Consider the following 22,056-nt stretch of genomic DNA (forward strand, 5'->3'; position numbering starts at 1 on the left):
AAGCATTTAGGGAAAAAGTATATGCATACAGAACATACATATTCCCTACAGAAAAAAAAGGCAATGGAGTGGAATAAGCCAGTATGGCTTAGTAAAGGTTTAAGAAATCATATTAGGGATAAACATAATAAATTCAAGAAATTTAAACTTACTGTAAATAATAAGGACTTGGGGGACTATAGGAAATCAAGAGAGCTTGTTAAAAAGGAAGTTAAAAGGGCCAAAACTATATATGAAAGAGGGTTGGCTGGGAAAGTTAAATAATAAGGAATTCTTTAGGTATATGATGGGTAAGCAAAATGCTAGGATGGGGCCTCTTAAAAATGATAGTTGGAAGCTGATCTTGAAAGATTATCAGATGGTAAACTTATTAAATTATATGTTCTCTTCAATTTTTGCAAAGAGCGCTTGATGTATGGGAAAAATATTGATGTAAAAGATATAATTTTAGGTTCTGAAATTGTAAAAGAAAAGTTGGAAAACCTCAAATTGATAACTCTCCTGGACCAGACAACTTTTATCATACAGTTTTAAAGGAACTTTTTTTTTTAAGATTTCATTTGTGAACTGTTAGGTATTATATTTTATATGTCTTGATTTGTGGAAAAATACTAGAAGATTGAAGTTGATTAATGTTAGTCCAGTTTTTAAAGTAGGTAATAAACATTGTCCAGGCAATTATAGGCAAGTTAATTTTACTTCAGTAGTTGGAAAGGTTTTGGAGAGTGTGATTAAAGATGCATTGCAGAGCCATTTAAAGCAGTTTGATATTGTGTCAAAGAGCCAGCATGATTCACTAAGGGAAGGTCTTGTTTAACAACTCTTCTGACATTCTTTGAGGATGTTACTGCAAGAGTTGATGAAGGAAATACTGTTGATTTGTTTTACCTTGGTTTTCAGAAAGCATTTGATAAGGTGCCTCACAAAAGACTTCTTGCAAAATTAAGTTTTTGGGTGTGGGGAAAATGCTATAAATTGGATAGAAAATTGGCTGGAGAGTAGAAAGCAGAGAGTAGTAATAAATGGAGTTAGATCTGACTGGATCACAGTTACAAGTGCTGGGTCCTCTGTTGTTTGTGATTTATATTAATGATATTGACTGTAGAATGACTAACAGAATTTTGAAGTTTGCAGATTACATTATGATTTTGGGGTTGGTTAAATGCATCAAATGATCTCCCTGTAAGTCTGCAGCATCCTTGATACAGTTAGCCAGTTAGGATTTTGGGTAGCATCTATAGAAATGTTGAATACAAGACAAGGGATATTATTGTTTCACTGCATAAATCACTTGTGAGGCCTCATTTAGAGTACTGTGTACAGTTTTGGGGTCCCTTCCTCAAGAAGGACATTGAATTGTTGGAGAAGGTTCAGAGAAGAGCCACTAGGATGATATCTGGGATGTTGGGATTGTCCTGTGAGGAGAGACTAAAATCTCTAAACTTGTTTTCTCTGGAGAAGAGTCAGAGGGGATTTGATTGAGGTGTTTAAGAGTATTGAGGGTATGGATAATATAGATCATCAAACTTTTTGCATGTAGCAGTGAAAACAATAGCACAAGAGGGCATAAATTCAAATTTTGGCAGCATAGGAATCATCTGTAGTTGAGACAGTATTACTTTTCAAACAGGGTGGTTGGCTTTTGGAATGAGCTGCCTTCAAGGGTGGTGGAGGCAGAAAATTTAACTGAGTTCAAGAAAAGATTGGATTAATACATGAGTAGTAAGAAGTGGTTATAGTTGGGAACTGGAAAGGACGTCTGTGATGGGCTAATAAACTCCCTTTTGTCCCTTTAAAATTTATGAAATTTTGCCATCAACATGTCGTATACATACTAATGTCATATTCTACTTCATGCCAAGGTGCTAACTAGCTCACCTAACTAATATTACTATTACTTGAAATAAATGATAAATATGGTCCCTCAATAATCACATTAGTCATGTTCTCCCAATTGGAAAATTTTGTTATGCATATGTCATCAACCTTTGCTTTCCATCAAGTAGACAATACATATGTAAATTATGTACATGCAAAAACAAATTTTATTGTTCCATGTTAACTTGTTTTGGTATCTGTTAAGTCTAGATAATCCAGAATCTGGTCTTGTGGGACTTCATAAAAATTCTTAGTATTTTGATGGACAAAACTGGTAGAGAGCTGATTGAATGAATCATGAATGATTTACGAAGAAAGTCGTAAGTATTGATCCTGTTATCTAGTTTTGGACTGAATTAAGATTATTTCTCTTTAGTAAATTGATAACTGCAGTACTAAAATATATGGATTCATGGAAGTAATGTGTAGGTAATTAGTTTTTCATGAAAAGTTTTTAGTGTGCCCATCTTGTAATGGAATTGTCAATGTTACACTTTTGATCTGTTTAGTTGTTTTTTTTCACATACTCTCTGCCCATATAAAAATATATGTATGTATTAAAAGTCTCATATAATTTCTGAATGAACAAAAAAATTTTTTTTGCTAGTTACAATATTTTCATGATGTAATTTCATAAAATGACTTTTTTTTTAAAGGTGGTTCATAAATCAGTTTCTTTTGTCTGGGACAAAGTGTCCAGATGAACTTAATTAGTATGTTCACATGATCATATTATAATTATTCCAATAATGTTTAAGAATCTCAAATGTTATTTCATTATGAAAAATATGTGCATGTTAGGATATTTAAGATCAGTAATTATTGTGTTAATCAAGTGATTGAAGTAATATGCTAAAATTATTTGTTTATTGGTACATAAAAGGTGAAAATCCAAAGTAACTTTTAATTATTCTGACTCTAAATGAAAGATAAGTATTATCGGAAACATTTCATACTTACCGTCAATAATTGTCAAAAGCTATGATCTGTTACTATTATTCAGAAATGTTACTCTCATCTTCACAGAACAGAACATATAGCTAATACCTTGTAAAAAAAGTTTTCGCATGAGTACCATATGTGAAAACATTTTAGTAGTGGCATGAAGTATTAGCTATCTGTTCTCTGCAGGGGTGAGTATCTATTGGAAATACATTTTTAGGTAAGGAAAATGTTAACTTTACTGTTTATGTCTTGTCATTGTAATTTTAGCTATGGAAGTTATTTTAATGGTATAATTTGGTATTTCGTTATCTAATGAGTGGATTGTTAGGCAGTTGTGGGCAACATTATGTGAAACATGATATTTTTGTGGTATTGCACGTGTATCCTGGAAGGACAGGTACATATAAACTCAAGTAGTAGCTATATATGGAAATGAATGTCAGTAACAAGGGTAGGGCAAATGTTGGAGATCAGTAATCGAATACGAATACTTCATATTTTTATGAATATAGGAAAAATGCTAAGTATTCAATTACGAATGCATAGGAATGTATTTGTCAATACTTTGTCAGATAATATGAAATAATGATAAAACAGCAGACAATAAGATTCCAACACTTTTATGAAAAAACTTTTTAGAAACTGAAACAAAATTTGAACAAATAATAACATTTCAATAATTTTATATTTCAAAATGCACTAACAAAGTTTTAGAACAAAAATATATTTTTAAAGGAGACTTTTAGATACTGTGACTGTCCATTGTTCTTTGTGAACATCTATCTCTCAAATGTCTTATTAGTGAAGCAGAAGCGATTAGGTTTGAGGTTTTTGCCTCTGTTGCTAAACAAATGCTCAATGTGGGCAGAGCATGCTGGAACACTCAGGTAGCATTTGGCTAGTAGAGATAAGGTAGGAAAGTTTTTTCATAGACCTTCTAATAATCTAGAGGGTTGATTTCTTCAGGAATGCAAGGACAATCGAGGTAGGTGTTAATTTCTGTATACTTTGAAGATGAGGTGGCTGATTTCTTGGAAGCAGCAAAGAAACTAAAGAGTTTACTTCTTTTGCAAGGTGTGTGTATGTGGGAGGGGAGAGAATTACAGTCCTCTTTTGGTTCCATGTTTGTAGGATTATTTGTTGAGGAAATTTTCTTGACTTCTTCCTGCAGGAGCATTTGATTAGATTCATTGACTATAGGTCTAGTGAAACACCAGTCAAGTTTAAATCTGGAATCCAATGCCACAGCCGAGCAGAAGACACTTTGTTGCTCATACTGAATCAGCCAGGCGTGAACAGATTTCTTCAGTGTAGAGTCAAGATTAAAATCGTATCTAGACTGCATGCTGACAATCTCATTCGTCAGCCCATAAACACATAGCACTACATAACAATGTTCTGACCCTGGGGGAAATCTGTTGCCTCTTCAGAAAGTGTCAGTATTGTCTCCAAATCTACAAGCACAGTTCGATCATGAAAAGTAAGTTTCAATGTACCAGTATCTAGATTATCCAACTTCTCCTGGGGAATCTTCAAAACTTAATCATCTTAATTTCTGAGTTCGAATGTGTTGATGTTACCAACTGAACTCTGGCCTCTCCCTCAAGTAGATCAGTTGCTTACATTGATTTTCGAGTGTAAGACATAATGACTGATGCTTTGGAAATTACTTTCAGCAGTGGTCTAGCTTTTTCCCTGCCATCCCTGACCACAAGCTGTAGCTTGTGAGAGAAGCAGGGGTTATGTTCAGGAAGAAATTTGAATAAATTGTGTACTGATTTAGATTCATCCAAATTTTCATCTTCTGAGTCACTACATGTACATAAGCAATTATCATCTCTCACACTAGGTAGTGTTTGTGGTTCAAATCCAGGCAAGCAGAAAACCTTGATCATGTTGGATGCATTATCAGAGGTCATACATGACTCTTTGTTATTGATGTTAAAGAGATTTATTATTTCATCATATTGAACTGCAGTGTTATCAGATGTGTGATGCCCTTTGAAATGCTGACATGCCAGCATGAATGTTTGCAATTTCCAGTCAAGTATAAAATGACCAGTGCCTCCAAGAAAGCTGTGCATTTTTCTACTACTCCAGATATCTACATTGATTCTGAGTACAAGTTGCAGTAGAGAAATGACTTTTTGTTAGATTTCATCAAACCTGGTCTCAATCAACATTGTGGACAGATGCTTGCAACTGGGAAGAATATACCAAAAATCCATGGCTGCCACTAGTTCTTGAAAATCTTTTGACTCCACCGCTGAGAAGGGTTTCAGTGTACCAGCAATAAAATTGATGAGTTTGTTAGTTACAAAAAATAAAATTTTTTTAGTGAAGTATTTTTGATAAACTAAAATAAAGATTTGTCCATGAAAATGTTGAGTATTTGTTTTGAATAGTCCATGTGCAAAGTAATTTTCATGTTAAAATTAAAAATACTTTCTTCATTTCAAAAATCTCAAATTTTCTTTATGTAATCCCTAAAACCTCCTAAAAACATTTCAAACGTTTTTTTTCACTAAAACTTTATAGATTATCTGTTATTTTCTCTACCCTATCTCCATATGTGATCTGTCAATTTGACCAACTTCATAACCACCAAAAAAATTGAAATAAATCTAAATTACCCTCTTTTTTCTTTCTAGAATGACTTCAAATTGTAACATGAAACTACATTCATTTATCCTAAGTAGCTTTAAGCTCGTAACATTATACGTTTATTTATCATTACATTTTATTGTTTTATTGCTCTTTGAGCCTTGTCTAACTACTGTTAGCGCTATTATAAGTTGTAAATCATTTGAGGAACATGCAGCTCACGTTACGCTATCGAATTACATTACCCATGAGCTACTTGCATGCGTGCCTCGTGAAACATTTTTAATGTCTCGTTTTGGAGATATGTATGGAATTCGTGAGGCAACACTCTACCCTTTCTTCCTTGGCTGCTCGTTTATCTCAGCATAATCTGTAACTTAATCTATACCTGTTTTCCATCCATCATCATCCCAGCCTTTTCCTGTTCGTTACCCCTAGGGTTCGTCGTTCCATCATTTGACTCACAGATGTAATCTTTACTACCAATAGTTCCAGTAACTATCCAATTTCACACTTTACCTTTCTGGCTTGCTTTAGCTCCATGTTTTGTTGAGTGTTCAAAGTCCTTGCCTGACTTATGCATGTTCAAGGGTTGTGCTTCCACCTTTACATGGATAACTGGCTTCTGCTAGCTCCTTACAAAATAGTGGCTTCTCAACATACTCATCTGCTATTGACAGAAGTAACTCGTGTTGATTAGATTCTCAAGATGGAGCAGTTTTGTCTGATTCCTACCCAATATCTTGTCTACCTGGGTGTATTTTTGAACACTTGCATCAGTTGGGCCCAACCTTCTCCATTTTGCTTGTGTTTGATAGAGCTTTCAGTTCTCCATACTCTTTCTTCTCCCTCTCTTTTTGCACATGAGGTTCTATTGCTTTTGGAGACTTGATCTTCCATGGATGACCATAAGCACTTGGGTTGTGCACCTATGCATTATATTCAGTAGACATTGCATGGGATCCATTGGACTCTCCAATTACTCTTCCTCATTCCTTTCTTGACGATCTCCATTAGTGGTTGAACAAGAATAACACTATGACAGGAGTACCACTTCCTCCCCCTTGTCCAGATTTGCATCTGTTCACCCTTGCTTCTTTTTTGGGGTAGAGTGCATGAATCGATTAGCCAGCGGGTTCTGGACTATGGTCTCAGATAGAAATATCATACCATATCCACATCTTGGAGCTTCTGCCTGTATAACATGCTTTGGATTATTTTCTTCCTATTGTATGGAACAGACTTATGTTCCATTCAGGCAATTCCACAGTTGTCTTATATCAATCACCAAAGAGGCAGCTGTCCTCATTCCCTTTGTGACTCAACATTGGAACTGCTTTATTGGGCCCACACGCTTCAGGATGTCTCATAGCATGTCATATTCTGGGTGCTTTCAACCTCGTGGCAGATTGCCTTTTTTGACTTGATCATATTTACCTCACAGAGTGGTCCTTCTACCCTCAGGTTTTTCGATGGCTTTGCTATCAGTTGGGTGCTCATTATCTGGATTCTTTTGCCACTTCCCTCTACACCAAGTTACCTCTTTTTTGGTCTCTGGTTGCTCATCTACAGGGCCTGGCAGTGAATGCTCTTAGTCAGGACTGGACCAACTGGCACCTTTATGCCTACCCTCCTATCCAGCTCTCTCTGAGGGTGGTTTCAGTCATCCACTCCAATCTGTGTCAGGTTCTTCTGATTGCTTCTTATGGGTTGGCACAACCTTGATTTCCTCTTCTACTTCAGCTCCCAACTACCCCCTCATTACTTCCTCCTCTCATTCTATCCTTCCTCTGTCAACCTTGGTCACTGGTCATGCCTAGCATTTCTCCAGTCCCTTATAAGGAGATCCATATTGTCTGTGCATGTTGCTTCTTTTTTAGCCCAATCCATTCACCCTTCCTCCCTTGCAGTTTATCAACATGTGTAAAATGTCTTCTGGTGGTGGTCGTTAAGTCGTGGGGTTTCCTCTTCTTGGCCCACTGTTCTTCTCCTTACAGATTTTCATACCTGGCTGTTTGACCATGGGGCTTCTGGCTCTTCCTTAAGCAGTTTTCAACACCTGTTTTTCCAGGTACTGTGTTGTGTTTTTCTCTTCTACTGCCGTCCTTTTATTGCATTCCTTCTTCTGGCATTGGCTGTTAAGTCATGGGGTTTTTCCTTTCTCAGCAGTCTTTTCCAACAACTTCTGTTTTTCCAGGTACATGTAGTGTTTCCCTTTCCTGTTGCTACCCTTTTATTGTGTTCCTTCCAGATTTGTTTACCACATCAGGGTTTTTTTCTGGATTGGCATGTCAATATTATTCTTCACTGTCTCACTATCCCTCCATTTGAACATTTGTTCTCCTGTTCCATGTATCACTTATCCCTTATACTCCCATTATCTTATGGGCATCATTGGTCTGATATCTTTGCTATCAACCTTTAACATACTCTTTTCCATCACACAAATATTCTCCTTCATCGAGATTGTTCTTTCCTGCCCAAAATTTTGGCAGCTCACGTGGGACATTCTTTATTCATGCTAATTTCTCTTTCCACCTTTATTATGGGTCTAATCTGAATAGAGTGCTATGTCCCATCTGTGCTCTTTTTGTTATATTGCCTGCATGGCCTCCTTCCATGGTTCCAGATCCAGCCTTTTCATTCCTCCTTATTTCCTTCTTCCCGCAATTTGTTCCAGGTGTCATTGCATCAGATAAGGCACCTTACCTTTTTCCTGGCATCTATTTCTGTTCCTTTCTCATCGAGGTGCCACTGTCACCATTCTTCCAATATTAGTTGGACTGTGACTTTTCTATATATTACTTTTGCTTACAGTGGTATGTCCCCTTTAGGTCTAGAGTACCATTCAGTAGCAAGCATTGCCTGTCCAGGTATGTTACTTATCTATCCATTTCAAAAATCCACACTGTACAGCCTACCATAAGTTGTACTGGGGTCTATTATCTGCTGCCTAGTGACTCAGTATCTCCACCTCTGAGTAGTGAGTCCCAGAGGTTGATGTTGTGTGGTTCCGGCTCTTATCATCCTGTGGACTGTGGTTGCTCGGTGTATCTGCTGGTCATACATGTATTCCAGCCTACGTGTGGTCCTATCTGGTGGATAATGTTGCACGACTTACACACAGCTACTCCTGACATTGTCTCAATGGGTTGGGCCCTAGAGGTAGCTTGAAGAGGTTTGAATGGGATGTCCCACCAAAGTTGTCATCGAGTGGAGGCTAATCTCACCAATCTCGATGTATATCAAAGGCCAGTAATGCACACTGTCATGATAGGGTGTTCCACAAGATTGCTAGTAGGTTTTCCTTGCAATATTTTGCTTCATCCACATGCCCTTTCCAGACTATACTAACCCATAGACTTTCATGGGTAAAGCAGAAGGAAATTGCTGCCCATCCCTGTTGTCTCTTCAATTGAATAAATCAGGGATGGTTTACTTTTGAAAATAGGGTTTTCTTGGCCACCTTTTGCACTGTCTGTGGTATTGGCATTCCTCTGGACTCTGCACTGTGTTTCTACCCCACTTTCTTCTTGTGGAGTATGAGAGTCCTTGCCACTTCCAATTCCTAGCCATGTGGTGGTGGACCATGGAGGTAACCTCATGAAGGTGCTCACTTCCATTCAGTAGAGAGTAAGACAGTGGGGTTCTGCTGGTGTAAATGGCATAGATCCTCCATTTGTGCACTCCGTGAGGTGGGTCCCGGAGGTTGATGTTGTATATCCTGTCTGGAGATGATGTTGTGCATTTAACACAATAGTATATTCCATTAATTCGAGTACCTTCACCATGTTGCAGTTCACCCTTCTGATTGGGATCCTTCATTCTACCATCAACTGGATTTAAATTCCCAGTAAGTGGTTTTGGATTTGAGCAGGACCAGTCATGTTGATAAATCCTCACGTGTTGATCATGATTCCTCATCTTACCTTGGTAACAGGTTTTTGCCTCATGCACTCCACCTCTATGCAGTGGGTCCTGGAGGTTGATGTTGCATGAATCTGGTTCAATTTGTCTCAGTTCTGTAGTTGCTCAAGGTGTCGGCTGGTCATCCATGTACGCCGTCTTCTGTGTGGTACTATCCGGAGGATGATGATGTGTAGGGCAAATGTTGTCTCTCTGGCATTCCACCTCAGGTAGGTTCACTACCTGAGGCAGATGTTGTGCAGAGTAGTACTGGTCAAATTGGTTTTGGATTTGAAGTGAACAACTGCATTGGCACATCCCTTCCCACCATTATTCGGATGTCAGGTTCCTGGATGATTGATGTTGGTTGTGTATTTACACACATGTGCCATGTTAAGTCGACTGGTATGGACCCTTCTCCTGCCATAGGTCACAATATGTATGTCTGATGCCACCTGATTTTGGACTGGAGTTGACCTGTCAAGTACAGTCTGATTCACCCTTGCCACTCTACACCAAGGGCATATCCATTTCAGCTTTCATTACAATCTGATATGTGGCTGAGGACACGACATTCATTCTTATTCTGAACTACAATTTCAGTGGGTGGTGGGGTTAGGACCACCGATTTTTTCTCTCAATCGTTGGATGTGCTCTTCTTTATTTCCAACACACTGGGTGAAGAGCATACCTGGTACAGAAGTGGTGCAGTCTTCCATGTGGGTTCCTATATCAACAGGGGTTCGCACTTCAAGGGTGATCTTTGGATGCTTTCAAAGGATGTTTATTTATATCCCTTGCCCTGGTCCCTCCACCTATTCAATGTGGGATTCTAGCTATTATGTGAGAGGAAGAAAATTATTATTTTCCAACACTGAAAATATATTTCCGATAGGTACATACTTCTTATATTCTCACACTTCCCACTCTTCCTCCTCTTAAAACCAGTGCTTAATTTATGGTTAATCTTGAAGTGATGGTTAGGTAGAATTAAATAGAGGGAGTCACGTCATTAGAAGGATGTATTGTACTCCTGTTGGTGGGTGTCTCATGATGATCTACACGCGAAGATGCAGTGAATCACGTTGATCGTGGATTAGGTGAGAGTTTCAAGGCTTATGGCATGCAAAGCAATTTTGCATATAGAGGGCAGCACTGAATAGTTATTATATAAGAGGAGGTAAGTATCTCTAATAAATATTTTTTCAGTGTTGGAAAATCATAACATTAAATTGTTTGCATCCAAACTCAACAGAATTTTTGTTAATTTTTGACTAAAAACATGTAACGATTGATGTTTAAGATCATGGGTGGCAAATGGTATAAGAGGCTGGTGTGATGATGTTTTTAATTATGCTAGGCAATCCACTGATTTTCCAACTAATCAGCTATTTAAGGAATACTTAATTTTAATATTGAAAACTATATAGTTACTGCATTGTTTAAAGCATTGCTTTGCCAAACTATGCAAACTTTCACATCAGAGGACACATGAGTCACCAATTTGTCACACTAAGTTTACTCTCAAATAGGAGATCATTACCTGAGAAGGTATCTTATGTATCAGAATTCTATGGTGTTGTTGGGGATTGGATCAGGATTTGGAAATAATGAAAACAATCTAGAGCAAGAAATTTAAAGAGTATATTAAAAACTTGTATAACTACACCAGAAACATAATATATATATCACATGGAAAAATGTTAAGCATAATAATATATAGGAGTACTGAGATATAATTTGTTTTATTATACATGTCTTAAACAATTGAAATGATACTGAAATATTTTTATTATAATAGTTATTCTCAGAGAGGCTCTGTATTTATGACAGGAAAATGTCTGGAATTTTTCTTTTAAATAATATTTAACCATTAGTTTAAAAAGTAAATAAAAATAATTTACTGAAAATTAATCAAAATTAACTAAGCTCTAGGTATAGCTATAGCAATTTGCAAAACAAGGTTGGATTTGTTTGCCAAACAAAGTGTTTTTACATGTATGTTAAAGTTGTTACTGAGCAAATAAAGAAATGTATTTCTCATTGTTTAAGGGTAGTGAGATGAAAGATTAGTATTCAGCTATGGTAAATATAACTTCTTAGTATATGTACATCTTTCACAAATAAAAAAAAATAATTGCTAAGGGAAGAACTTGAGCTTCCGAAGCCCTCTACTTTGTTGTACGTATGCTTCGAGTAATGTAACTTGCTATGTTTATAGTATGTAATAAGTAAGGAATATGATAAATTAAAGCTACACTATTGTTTAGTTAAAATAAGGTAAATACAAACAACAGGCATCACTGTGCTACACCCTCATATATAGTAAGCTGTGTACAAAAGTAACACGTGCATAATGTTGTACCAACAGAAATATTACTAACTTATTGTGTTATGTGCGATTTCAGTTGGTATGTATCTGAAGCTGAACAAGTTTGTTTGAGTTATGGCAAAATTACTGAGACTTTCATTATAATCACTAATTTTGAATTGTCAACCAGGAAAAAGGCAACTGGCTGACAGCATTCCCTACCAACTCTTGGGCTACCAAACATATCTCCCCTTTCAGTCATAAGGACATTATAATTTCATGGTCAATTTCATTGTTCATTGGTGAAGGGTTTGCCCAAGAGTTGATGGTGAGTGCTGCTCATTGGTTGCCTTCCCTCTGGTCTGCTTTTCAAAGTTAGAGACAGTGGCCAACCTTAGTAGCTTTGCTATAATTTAAAAACTATACCCCTACAGTTGAAAGAGAGAACATGTTTGGTGGCAACAGGTATCAAAACTGAGGCCCTCGAATCATGAAGCAATCCTTCTAATCACCAAAGCTGAACAAACTTGAATTCATCAAAAATAATAATTAGAAATCACATGGCAATATTTTGATTACTTGAATAGTAAAAACAGTAATAAGCAGAAACATCTATTTCAGTTACTTCATGACATTAAATGATTTAATAAGAATTTTGATTAAACAGTTATTTTATGTGACACTAATGGATGTAACCATTGCTCGTAGGTAATAAAGTTAATCACCCAGCTAGTCATTTATAATCTACCTTCAAGCTCTTAGCCAAGGAAATATTTGATTTAGCCTAATATCCATTAAAACTTTTTAAATTTACAGTTTTTCTTGGATTCTCCAATATGATCAGAAATTTTGCTAAAGAAGCTAATGCCAGAGCATGATGAAACAAGTTGCTACAAACTGGAGCTTTGATTCCAACTTACTTCCATGACTTCAGTACCAGTTATTGAATATACCATTGCTTTATTTACATAACCATTCTCTTGGACAATAAATCTAAAATTGTCATAATGTGTTATAAATTATTTTTGTTCAGATTGAAAAATTGATACAGGATGGGCAAAAAATCTGGGCATTGTCCTCAAATAAAGATAGTGTACATGAAAGAAAGAATTTATTGCATATTGACACAGACTAACAAAAGGTGTGATTAATAATCCAAAATGTCTGTCTGTTGGCCTTCATATTCATGACATATGATGATACATCTCCATGTGCGATGTGACATAATTCTTAGGATATAAGGGGTTATATTTTTGTTTCAAAGCATGAATTTTTTATATCGTTCCTACATCATTACTGAAATGTGAAAAACTAAATTGTTAACATGAGCTTTAAGTAAAGGGATGCCCAGATTTTTTACCCACCCTATACATTAAATTTTTTTACTGACGCCTGTATAAAGTTTGAGGTGTTTCCTCTATGTTAAAAAGCATTTTGTGAAGTCTTGTTTCACCTATTGTGTTGAATGTTTCAGTACTAAGGGAGAGTCCTTATATCAGGTTCTTGAGGTTTCCAAAGGTGCTACATCGGAAGACATCAAGAAGTCATACAGAAGGGTTTGTAATATGCTTTATACTTGCATATACACATACATACATACATATACATGTTCTTGATGTATAGTTTGGTTTCTATAATGAATTAGAAGATGCTGTAGCTCACATAGAAACATTTTAGTCAGATTTGCTTCTGGTAATAAAATGTTTAGAGAAGTTACTTCTCTTTACATTTTGTTTTCATTCCCTATCTGTTTTTATTTTATTTTTTAATATCTAACTATAATTTATTACTTAATAGGTTTCAAAGATATTTTAATATTTTCCATGCTTGATTTTGCCAGAGAACCATCTTTTGGCTATTATCCAAATTAAATCCAGTAACATAGGTGAATCGTTTCTTCATTAATAAATCAAACCATTAAAAATATAAAGGATTTCTATTAAATAGTATTAGTAAGGTACTCATGCATGGAGAAAAAGTAAAAACTGTAATATACACTTTATATTAAAATTATCATTAACGACTTGTACAACTAAAAATAATTTTAAATTTAATTACATTATTTAAATAGTTTATTTTTTGTAAAAATTGTTGATATATTTTTGTTTACAGTTAGCTCTTAGGTATCATCCAGATAAAAATCCTGATAATCCTGAAACAGCTGAAAAGGTATATATTTTATTTTACTCTAATTATTCAGAATTTATTAGGAAATTTTGGTGTTGTGATGTATCTAATGTAAAAAAAAATCACTTTTATTGTAATATCATGATTTAAGATAAAATGTTTTAGTAAACTATGTTGTGTATTTTGAATTTATTATTGTATCATTGCTTGTTTTCTACATTTTCTTATACGGTAAATACTCTTTGAATTAATTAATAAAACTGCTTGAATATTATATTATTAAATTTGTACGTGCTCTCGTATAAAACATAAATTTAATCATTGGGTCCAACTATATGTCTCCATTACATACCTGTAGTGTGGGACAGTGGCTAATATGTTCTGTATCTCATATTCCCAGGGAATGTACAAAAAAAATATACATGATACTTTTTTTTTACAAAGTCACAAAACATTTTGGTGCTGGAAGGTCAACATTATGTTATGTGAGGCACTTAGTGTTAGGAATTCTGAAAGAAAAGGAAAGAGGAATATTGAATTTGATCTGAAGGGCCTAAGTAGAAATAAAGAAAGTTTAAAATCAAATCTAGTCAAAGTTACATGTTTCAAGACGGGTGGAAAGTTGAATTTATGTGTGTGTGCCACTGTGTTATCATTTATCAAGCTTAAGAATGGGATTGCAGAACCTTTTGAGAATTTAGCAAAAAAATAAATATACTTATATACTCACACATACACACACCTATATTTTTTGTTTTTTATTTTTAGTTTAAAGAAATCAACTTTGCTAATACAGTCTTGTCTGATCCAGAGAAAAGGGAAATATATGACTCATACGGATCTCTAGGCCTCTATATTGCTGATAATATTGGAAGAGAGAATGTAAAATATTATTTCTTGCTAACCAGCAATTGGTTCAAGGTAAGAAAGTAGGTAACTTATAATTAGTATAAATAAACCTAAAGTAATTAAGTGCTAAGGTTATTTTATATGAAATTATTCATTGTAGTTGACGTCTGATCTTTTTAGAATATTTTGAAAACATTATTAAGTGTGGTATGTAGTTGTAAATGTGATAAAGTTATTTGAATTATTTGGTTATATACTACTCTTTAGAGCATTATAAAACTGTATTTTCCATTCACAGTTTAATATATTATGAAGAATGTGTTGTTCAAGGTGGAGAAATACAAAACTACAATAAAAAGCAGTGTTTCACTAGTGTGTCAATGATATATATATTTCAGGAAGTTTATGTTATTACTTTTTTAAGATGTACATTTTCTGAAAGTTTATGCATAGTTAAATTGTAAAAATTATCTTGATATAGTATCTGTGTGGAACAAGTTTTCAGTTTATATTGATCTGTGTGAATGAACTTGTACATTATGTTTTAGTGTATACAGACTTCAACATATTTCTTTGCATGTAATGCAGTCTTATTTGGTAGTAAGGTTCATGTCTTATCGTGTTAGATTAAAGATTTAAGTAGTTGTTTATAATAATATTTGACTGTTTAAAAATAAAGCTGATAAAATATTTTTAGATGTCATGTGGAGGAGGCAAAGTCTAATTGTTAGTAATAAAATTGATTTTGTAAATAGGTTTTACTGGCATGCTGTGCAGTTTTCACTTGCTGTTGCTGTTGCTGCTGTTGTAACTGTTGCTGTGGAAAGTGCAAAGCAAATGTTGCAGAAGAACCTGATGATACAAATGACATAGAGGTAAAAGTTTCATATTAAAATGTAGAAAAAAATGTAAGTTGTGTCTTGAATGTTTCACACAAACAAGAACTAAAATATTCTTATTTGTGAACTTAAGAAATTAATACTACTTTGATTGTTCTTACTATTTCATTCAGGGTTTGCAATTGATACTGGCAGGACTTGGCATCCAGTACCGGTACCGGGCCAGCTGTACCAGTACTGGTTTATAGTATATATGTTGAGAATAATATCTGTTATCACATGTCCCATCTTAGGGGGTTTTACTGAATGCCTCTTCTGGTATTTCGTCTTTGCTTTTCACAAAATTATAAATGTTTGATTTGGTAGTTTTGAGTTCATACTTCAGTCGATAAGCAAACCTCACCATAAAAATTGGCAATAGCATGAAATATGGAGAACTGATGACTCCCACACTCTGGAAGAGAACGTGAAGGTGCCTACATGATTGATTACACGATAGGTAGGTGCGTGCATGCGTGATTAACCCTTAGCATGCAGGCAGGTAAAACTGTGCATGTCACAATGTTTTAGTGAGTTACCTTCAAAATTTAATTAAATTACTTAATTATCATAGTATATGAACAAACATGACATCAAACTATAGATAATAATTCCAATTTTAATATTATATAAGTTTTAAGTTTTAATTATATAAGGAAATATTTAAAAACAACCTCAAATTCCCCTAGTGTGAGAATTTGGATATTTGTTCTTGAACAGTCTCCTTTTCTGTATATTTTTGTCCAACTTCTAGGAAACTATGAAATATAAAATAAAATATTCTCTATAATTTCATCATCGATATTCTGAAGCTGTATTTTTATATTCTTCAATCTTATGGGGCTAAAGAGCAATCAATGAAAATTCAGAAACTACTTTCCACGCCAACCTCTGACATGTTCCAATTTACAATTTGCTAATAGATTTTTCTGAGGCCGACTCCCATTCAATTTATAACCAATAGAAAGCCTAGATTTCAACTGATTCATTGCCATCGTCATCATACCACATGGGCTTACAGACAATTGACAATTTGGTTTGATATGAAATAGAATTTTCCCACGAGAACACATTAGGAAGAATAGTTGAATTTCTCACTGCTGAAGTCACATGATTAAAGATGCTCGAGTACAGGTACTGGCAACCTGATACCACTGGTACTATTGCAAACCCTGATCTTGTTGCAAAAAATAAATTTTTTAAGAATTAAATATGTGATATCAGCAACCTAGAAATAAATATTACTAAAATAGCTAGCCCATAGTGATATCTTATTAACACTTTATACAGTTTAGAAAATAATTCACAGATACTTAGTAATGAATGTTACTCCATTTGCAGCATTTTGCAGTTCTTCATTTATATTTTAATTAAAATTAAGATATTAATCATTTTGCTACTTTGGCTCATTATCTGAATGTGAATTTGCATGCATAAAAAGATTGAATTATGAGAAAATATGAAAAGATACACAAACCTCAAAATAATGTTTACAAAATCCCTTTTATGTTGTTAAATGATTTCTAGCTTTATAGTTTTTCTTTGTTTCTTAATGTTAACTATAGTCTGTTTCTCATATTTCACTAATCTTGAAACTAGTTTTTTACTGTGATACAAATGCTGTATTTTACATTGTAAGTCTTGATTGCAAAAGTAATTGTAATTTTGATAAGTCTTTCTGAAACTCATATTGGTGTTCACAACTAAAACAAGAGAACAGCTTTTATTTTACTGCGCATTAATCCACATGCAGTACTTTATGATTGTATTGCTTTCATATGTGTCTTCTTCAGGTGGAATCTGTAGGTGATGCTTCAGGCGATGAGAATGTTTTTATTTCAGAAAATAGAAAGGTGAGAAGCATAAATTCCCCTTGTTTTCAGTTGTATTTTCTTCTTTTCTGTGTAGTTATTCCATTCCTAAGGTGTATAATTCTCATTCCTGATATATCTTGTGGTTTGCTTTTTTTACTGTTCGAAAAATTTAACCCTTAAGTACTTGCTTAATCTTTACTTACATTTAAATTCATTTGTCATTTATTGCTAATTTCTGTATATTTCAAAAGTAAATCAGCTGAAATATGCTTTTTTTCACACACACATTATATTAATTGTTAAAGTAAGTAGTAATTGTACATAATAAGAAATGTAAATTATTATGTTACATTCTATGAAGTGTCTTGGAATACATATAGTTGCTACAAACTATTTTATAACATGTAGAATTGGAGTATTTCTTTAAAGGTCCTCTTTCAGTATTTGAATCATGTTACTCGATACAAAGTATATTGGAACATGTAGAGTTGGAGTATTTCTTTGAAGGTCCTCCATCAGTATTTGAATCGCATTACTTTATACAAAGTGTCTTAAAACATGTGGAGTTGGAAAATTTATTTGATGGTCCTCTGTCAGTATTTGAACTAATGTTGCTTATTACAAAATATATTGGAACCTGTAGAGTTGGAATATTTCTTTGAATGTTCTCTGTCAGTATTTGAACATGACTGTACACAATTCATGAATATTTACTCTTGGGAATTGTACTGTAATCACCATACTGTGAACTTTACTACAATGCTGCACTTTGAAGTGTTGCTATAACTTATTTGTTCTAGAAAAGCAAGGGTACACCAGGCCCCATAGCTTTCAAAAATTGTATTTAACTTCATCTCTTGGGTTATATGAGCATGACATATAGATATGTCCATGAAGTATTTTCTGCCAACAAGAAAACATTATTTAGTTTACTAATTTGCGTAAGTCCTCATAACCTATATATATATACATGTAGCAAAATTCTATTATCTCCATGTAAAATACTTAAATAATGGAATTGATAGTAGATTCATTATCTATACTATTTAAATGGAAAGAATTTGTTCTATGGGCATTACACTCAGACTACCACAACAGAAAATGATTGGATACAGATTTGATGCATACAGTTGTTTATAATATCTCTCGTTCCTTTTCAAGTTAAGTCACCAGAGGAAAAAAAAATATTTTGCAGACTTAATAGATTGGGAGCCATTATTATGTCATTAGTTTCCATATAAATTTTTACTACATTTATTTTAGTAAAATGTTGTAAGTTTTTCTTGTTTGTAACTTCACTTTTGGTATCTGTGCAGTATACTGTGATGTAGCACTCTTTTTTTTCCATACCATTATTTGTGTTATCTGAAACTTGGACATTCAAAACACTCAACCAGTGTTGCTCATCTGCTTCTGGAATATTCTAACAACTAATAATAAAAATTTTTGAGTGAAAAGAGATTTTGGTACCAAGACTTGAACTTGAGATCTCTAATTAACATGACCAATGTTCTAGCCACTAAGCTACTCAAGTCAGTGTTCATTTATAAAGATATTCTACTGGGGAATTCTTAAGCTGTGTTGCATACAACAAGATTAATGTTTCTTTTAGAAAGCAATAAAATTTAAAGAGATCAATAATTTATTTAAAAATATCTAATTTTATGATTTAATAGTATGATAGTGTTCTTCCCAGTTCATATGAACCAGAAAGAGATCAACCAATGAAGAAATTGTTAGATGGGTAGGCTTTAAATTTAGCACACTGTATGTTATAAATTAAATTGGTACAGGAGATGGCATTATAGCAAATAAATTCTGTTTTATACTGATCTCATTTGATTTTTTCTTTCAAACTAGTTCACTAGATTAAAACATAACACATCAGTGTTTAATTTACATTTTTTATGCAATATGTCTTTGTGATTGGTATTTCTTATTATTTGTATTTTAATTAGTTTTCTTGATTTTTTCTTAAAATTCACATTAAAGATTACTTTCTTCATTACTTATTTTATACTTTTCTAAAAACATACAAAGAAGATTTCACTTAGATATGGCAGATGTTTTCTCTGTGATTTTATGATAACCAAATTGCACACATTTGTTAATGTGACTTACAAAAAGCTTGTTGGCTTTATTAGGCTTCAGATGCTTTAAGTACTTTTGGACAAATATGCACAAATGGTAGCAATTGAAATTCCTTGTTTTTTATGTCGTTCAGTTAGAGTAAGTGTTACATGTAATCCTTGGGTAAATATCAAAAGAGTGTGTGCTTTTATAGCTTTTAAAATATTTACAGGTTCAACAAAGGGAATGTTGTTTTTTAAATCATGTAAAAATCTACTTGTTTAAAGTTAAATCTTCATCTTCACTAGACTTAATTATTACAGTAAAATTATTTTTCTGCGTGCTATCATTTTATCTGAAAAACATATGATTAATATTTTAGAGTTATTTATAAGTATTCCTGAAAACAAAAATTCTGCAAGTTTTACTGCTGTGTACATATCATGGAATTGACAATATTTCATAGTTATATTATGAAAACACTAAACCAGTGCTATAATTTGGTCTTAATTTACTAACAGTTATAAAATGAAACATACCAAAATTATATTGTTACCATTTATTTCCCAATTAGTGATAGTAGTATAAACCTGTAAGTAAAAGAGGAGTACCTTACTGAAAGAAATTGACAATTTTTAATTTCAAGGTGAAAAACCATATATATATATATATAGTAAAGTAAATGTTGCTGAGGAAAGTGATTAATAAAAATCAGACAATAATAAAATGTTAAGAACTGTTATTGTTAATTAAAAACAAATAAAAACACACATGCATAAAAGCATAAATACTGGTGTCACATCTTCCAGGATACTCTTCAGTTTCTGCGATAAGGCTCTCTCTAACAAGACCTACTTAACAATGTAAAATTTCCTGCATTTTTTGTCTTAAAACTTTATATTTTTAAACTCCCTCTATATGTTAAACTATGTGACATTTAATATGGCTTTAAATTTATTAATAAAATAATTTTCATGAAATAATCTTTTTTTTTTCTCGCAAGAATACCAATATGGAAATATTTTGGAAAATGATATTTTACCATGATACACTTATTAATATATTTTATTAACAGATAATGCACTATTATTTGCATTTTGACATAAGATTTATGTAAATTTATTTTTAAACATAAGTTTTCTGTTTCTCCAACATATATTTGCTTATGACAAATAAAAGATAATATACAAGTAACATTATGTGAATTACAGCTAAATATAGAGTTTATAAGAATATTATTTTCTCCCCATTAGGGTCTGTAGTATATTTAGTGAATGCAATATAACCTTTCTCACAAAAATATTAGTTTGGTTTATTGCAAGGAGGCCCGGCATGTCCAGGTAGTTAGGGAGCTCAACTTGCAATCTGAGGGTCGTGGGTTTGAATCCCCGTCACAACAAACATGCTCGCCCTTTCAGCCATGGGGGGCATTATAATGTGATGGTCAATCCCAATATAATTTGGTGAAAGAGTTGGCGGTGGGTGGTGATGACTAGCTGCCTTCCCTCTAGTTTTACACTGCTAAATTAGGGATGGCTAGCACAAATAGCTCTCATGTAGCTTTGTGCAAAATTCAAAACAAACAAACATTGATGGAGACAAATTGATTAGCCTTGAGATACTCAAAACAGTTCCTATGAATTTTGAACATTTATCTTGAATAATATGAAAATTTTATAATGTAGTTATAAGTTAAAACTATGCAATTGTACACTTAATTATCGTAGGGTAAGAAAATAATCTCATTGTGCTAAAACTTTTTTACTATAAGCACATTCTTCCATATTTTGAATAAGTTAAAAACAAATTTACTCACTTAAATAAAAATTATTAAAGTTTTCATATCGAGAAAAGGGAATTTCATCAGTGAGATTACTAGAATTATTTATGGTATGAGCCCTTGCATCAAGTTAAAGTGAGTACTTTACAATTGACAGATTTTATGAAAGTGTCAACATTGTGTTATAGGCATTTTAAATGGCAAGAATATTTGGTCTGAAAGATTTTCTAGGCTACTAGTATAATGACTTATCAAAATGCTATACCATTATTTGATGCAAAGGTGGTCACTAACTTTATGTTTTGCTTATGTATACTGAAATTTTTAATGTAATGCTTAAATAAAATCAGAGATAAGGATTAATCTTAAAATGTATTTCCTGAAATTAAATTGGTTCACATGTGAAATGACACTTTTAAAAAATGATTTTATGCACTCTAAGACACAAGGCACACTAAATATCTAATATATGATGAAAATTGTTAAAACATTATTTAAAATAAATGTATCACTTTATATTAATACCAAACCCACCTGCAGGCTATTCATAGAGATTAAAATATTTATTTAGAATAACCAAAATGAGAGAATAAATATGGGGTAAAAGCTACCACTTGGGGAGATTGAAAGTTGTATTGTTATATAGGTACATTCTTTTGAGTTAATTGTAAATGAAGGTAATTTTCATTTATAATGCACTTAATATTTAATAGTTTTAAGAAAGTTTAAAAATAGATACAAATTACTTAAGCACCTTAAAATTATGATATATTTATAATCATTATAGTATGATAGAGGAGTATAAGCAGATAAAAGTACATATAAGGTTGAAGACGGTAATAATTTTTAGAATATTTGTTTGATAATCATTAACTTTTTTTTTTTATGAAAATT

General features: G+C 33.2%; 1 protein-coding gene across 5 annotated transcripts in view; it reads left to right on the forward strand.

The window, feature by feature from the left end:
- Positions 1-22,056, forward strand: part of LOC106463127 (dnaJ homolog subfamily C member 5-like) — a 26,552-nt gene that overhangs the window by 1,097 nt on the left and 3,399 nt on the right. For 2 of the 5 annotated variants that reach the window (XM_013923104.2, XM_013923105.2), the window contains exons 2-7: positions 2,084-2,198; positions 13,119-13,200; positions 13,757-13,813; positions 14,540-14,692; positions 15,376-15,495; positions 17,292-17,351. In XM_013923104.2, the coding sequence (XP_013778558.1) occupies positions 2,176-2,198; positions 13,119-13,200; positions 13,757-13,813; positions 14,540-14,692; positions 15,376-15,495; positions 17,292-17,351 (495 nt within the window). In that variant the 5' untranslated portion in view covers positions 2,084-2,175. The remainder of the gene's footprint in view (positions 1-2,083; positions 2,199-13,118; positions 13,201-13,756; positions 13,814-14,539; positions 14,693-15,375; positions 15,496-17,291; positions 17,352-22,056) is intronic. The other 3 variants (XM_013923103.2, XM_022390554.1, XM_022390555.1) reach the window with 2 other exon arrangements.

This window comes from Limulus polyphemus, unplaced genomic scaffold, assembly GCF_000517525.1.
Source record: "Limulus polyphemus unplaced genomic scaffold, Limulus_polyphemus-2.1.2 Scaffold1330, whole genome shotgun sequence".
Taxonomy (NCBI): Eukaryota; Metazoa; Arthropoda; class Merostomata; order Xiphosura; family Limulidae; genus Limulus; species Limulus polyphemus.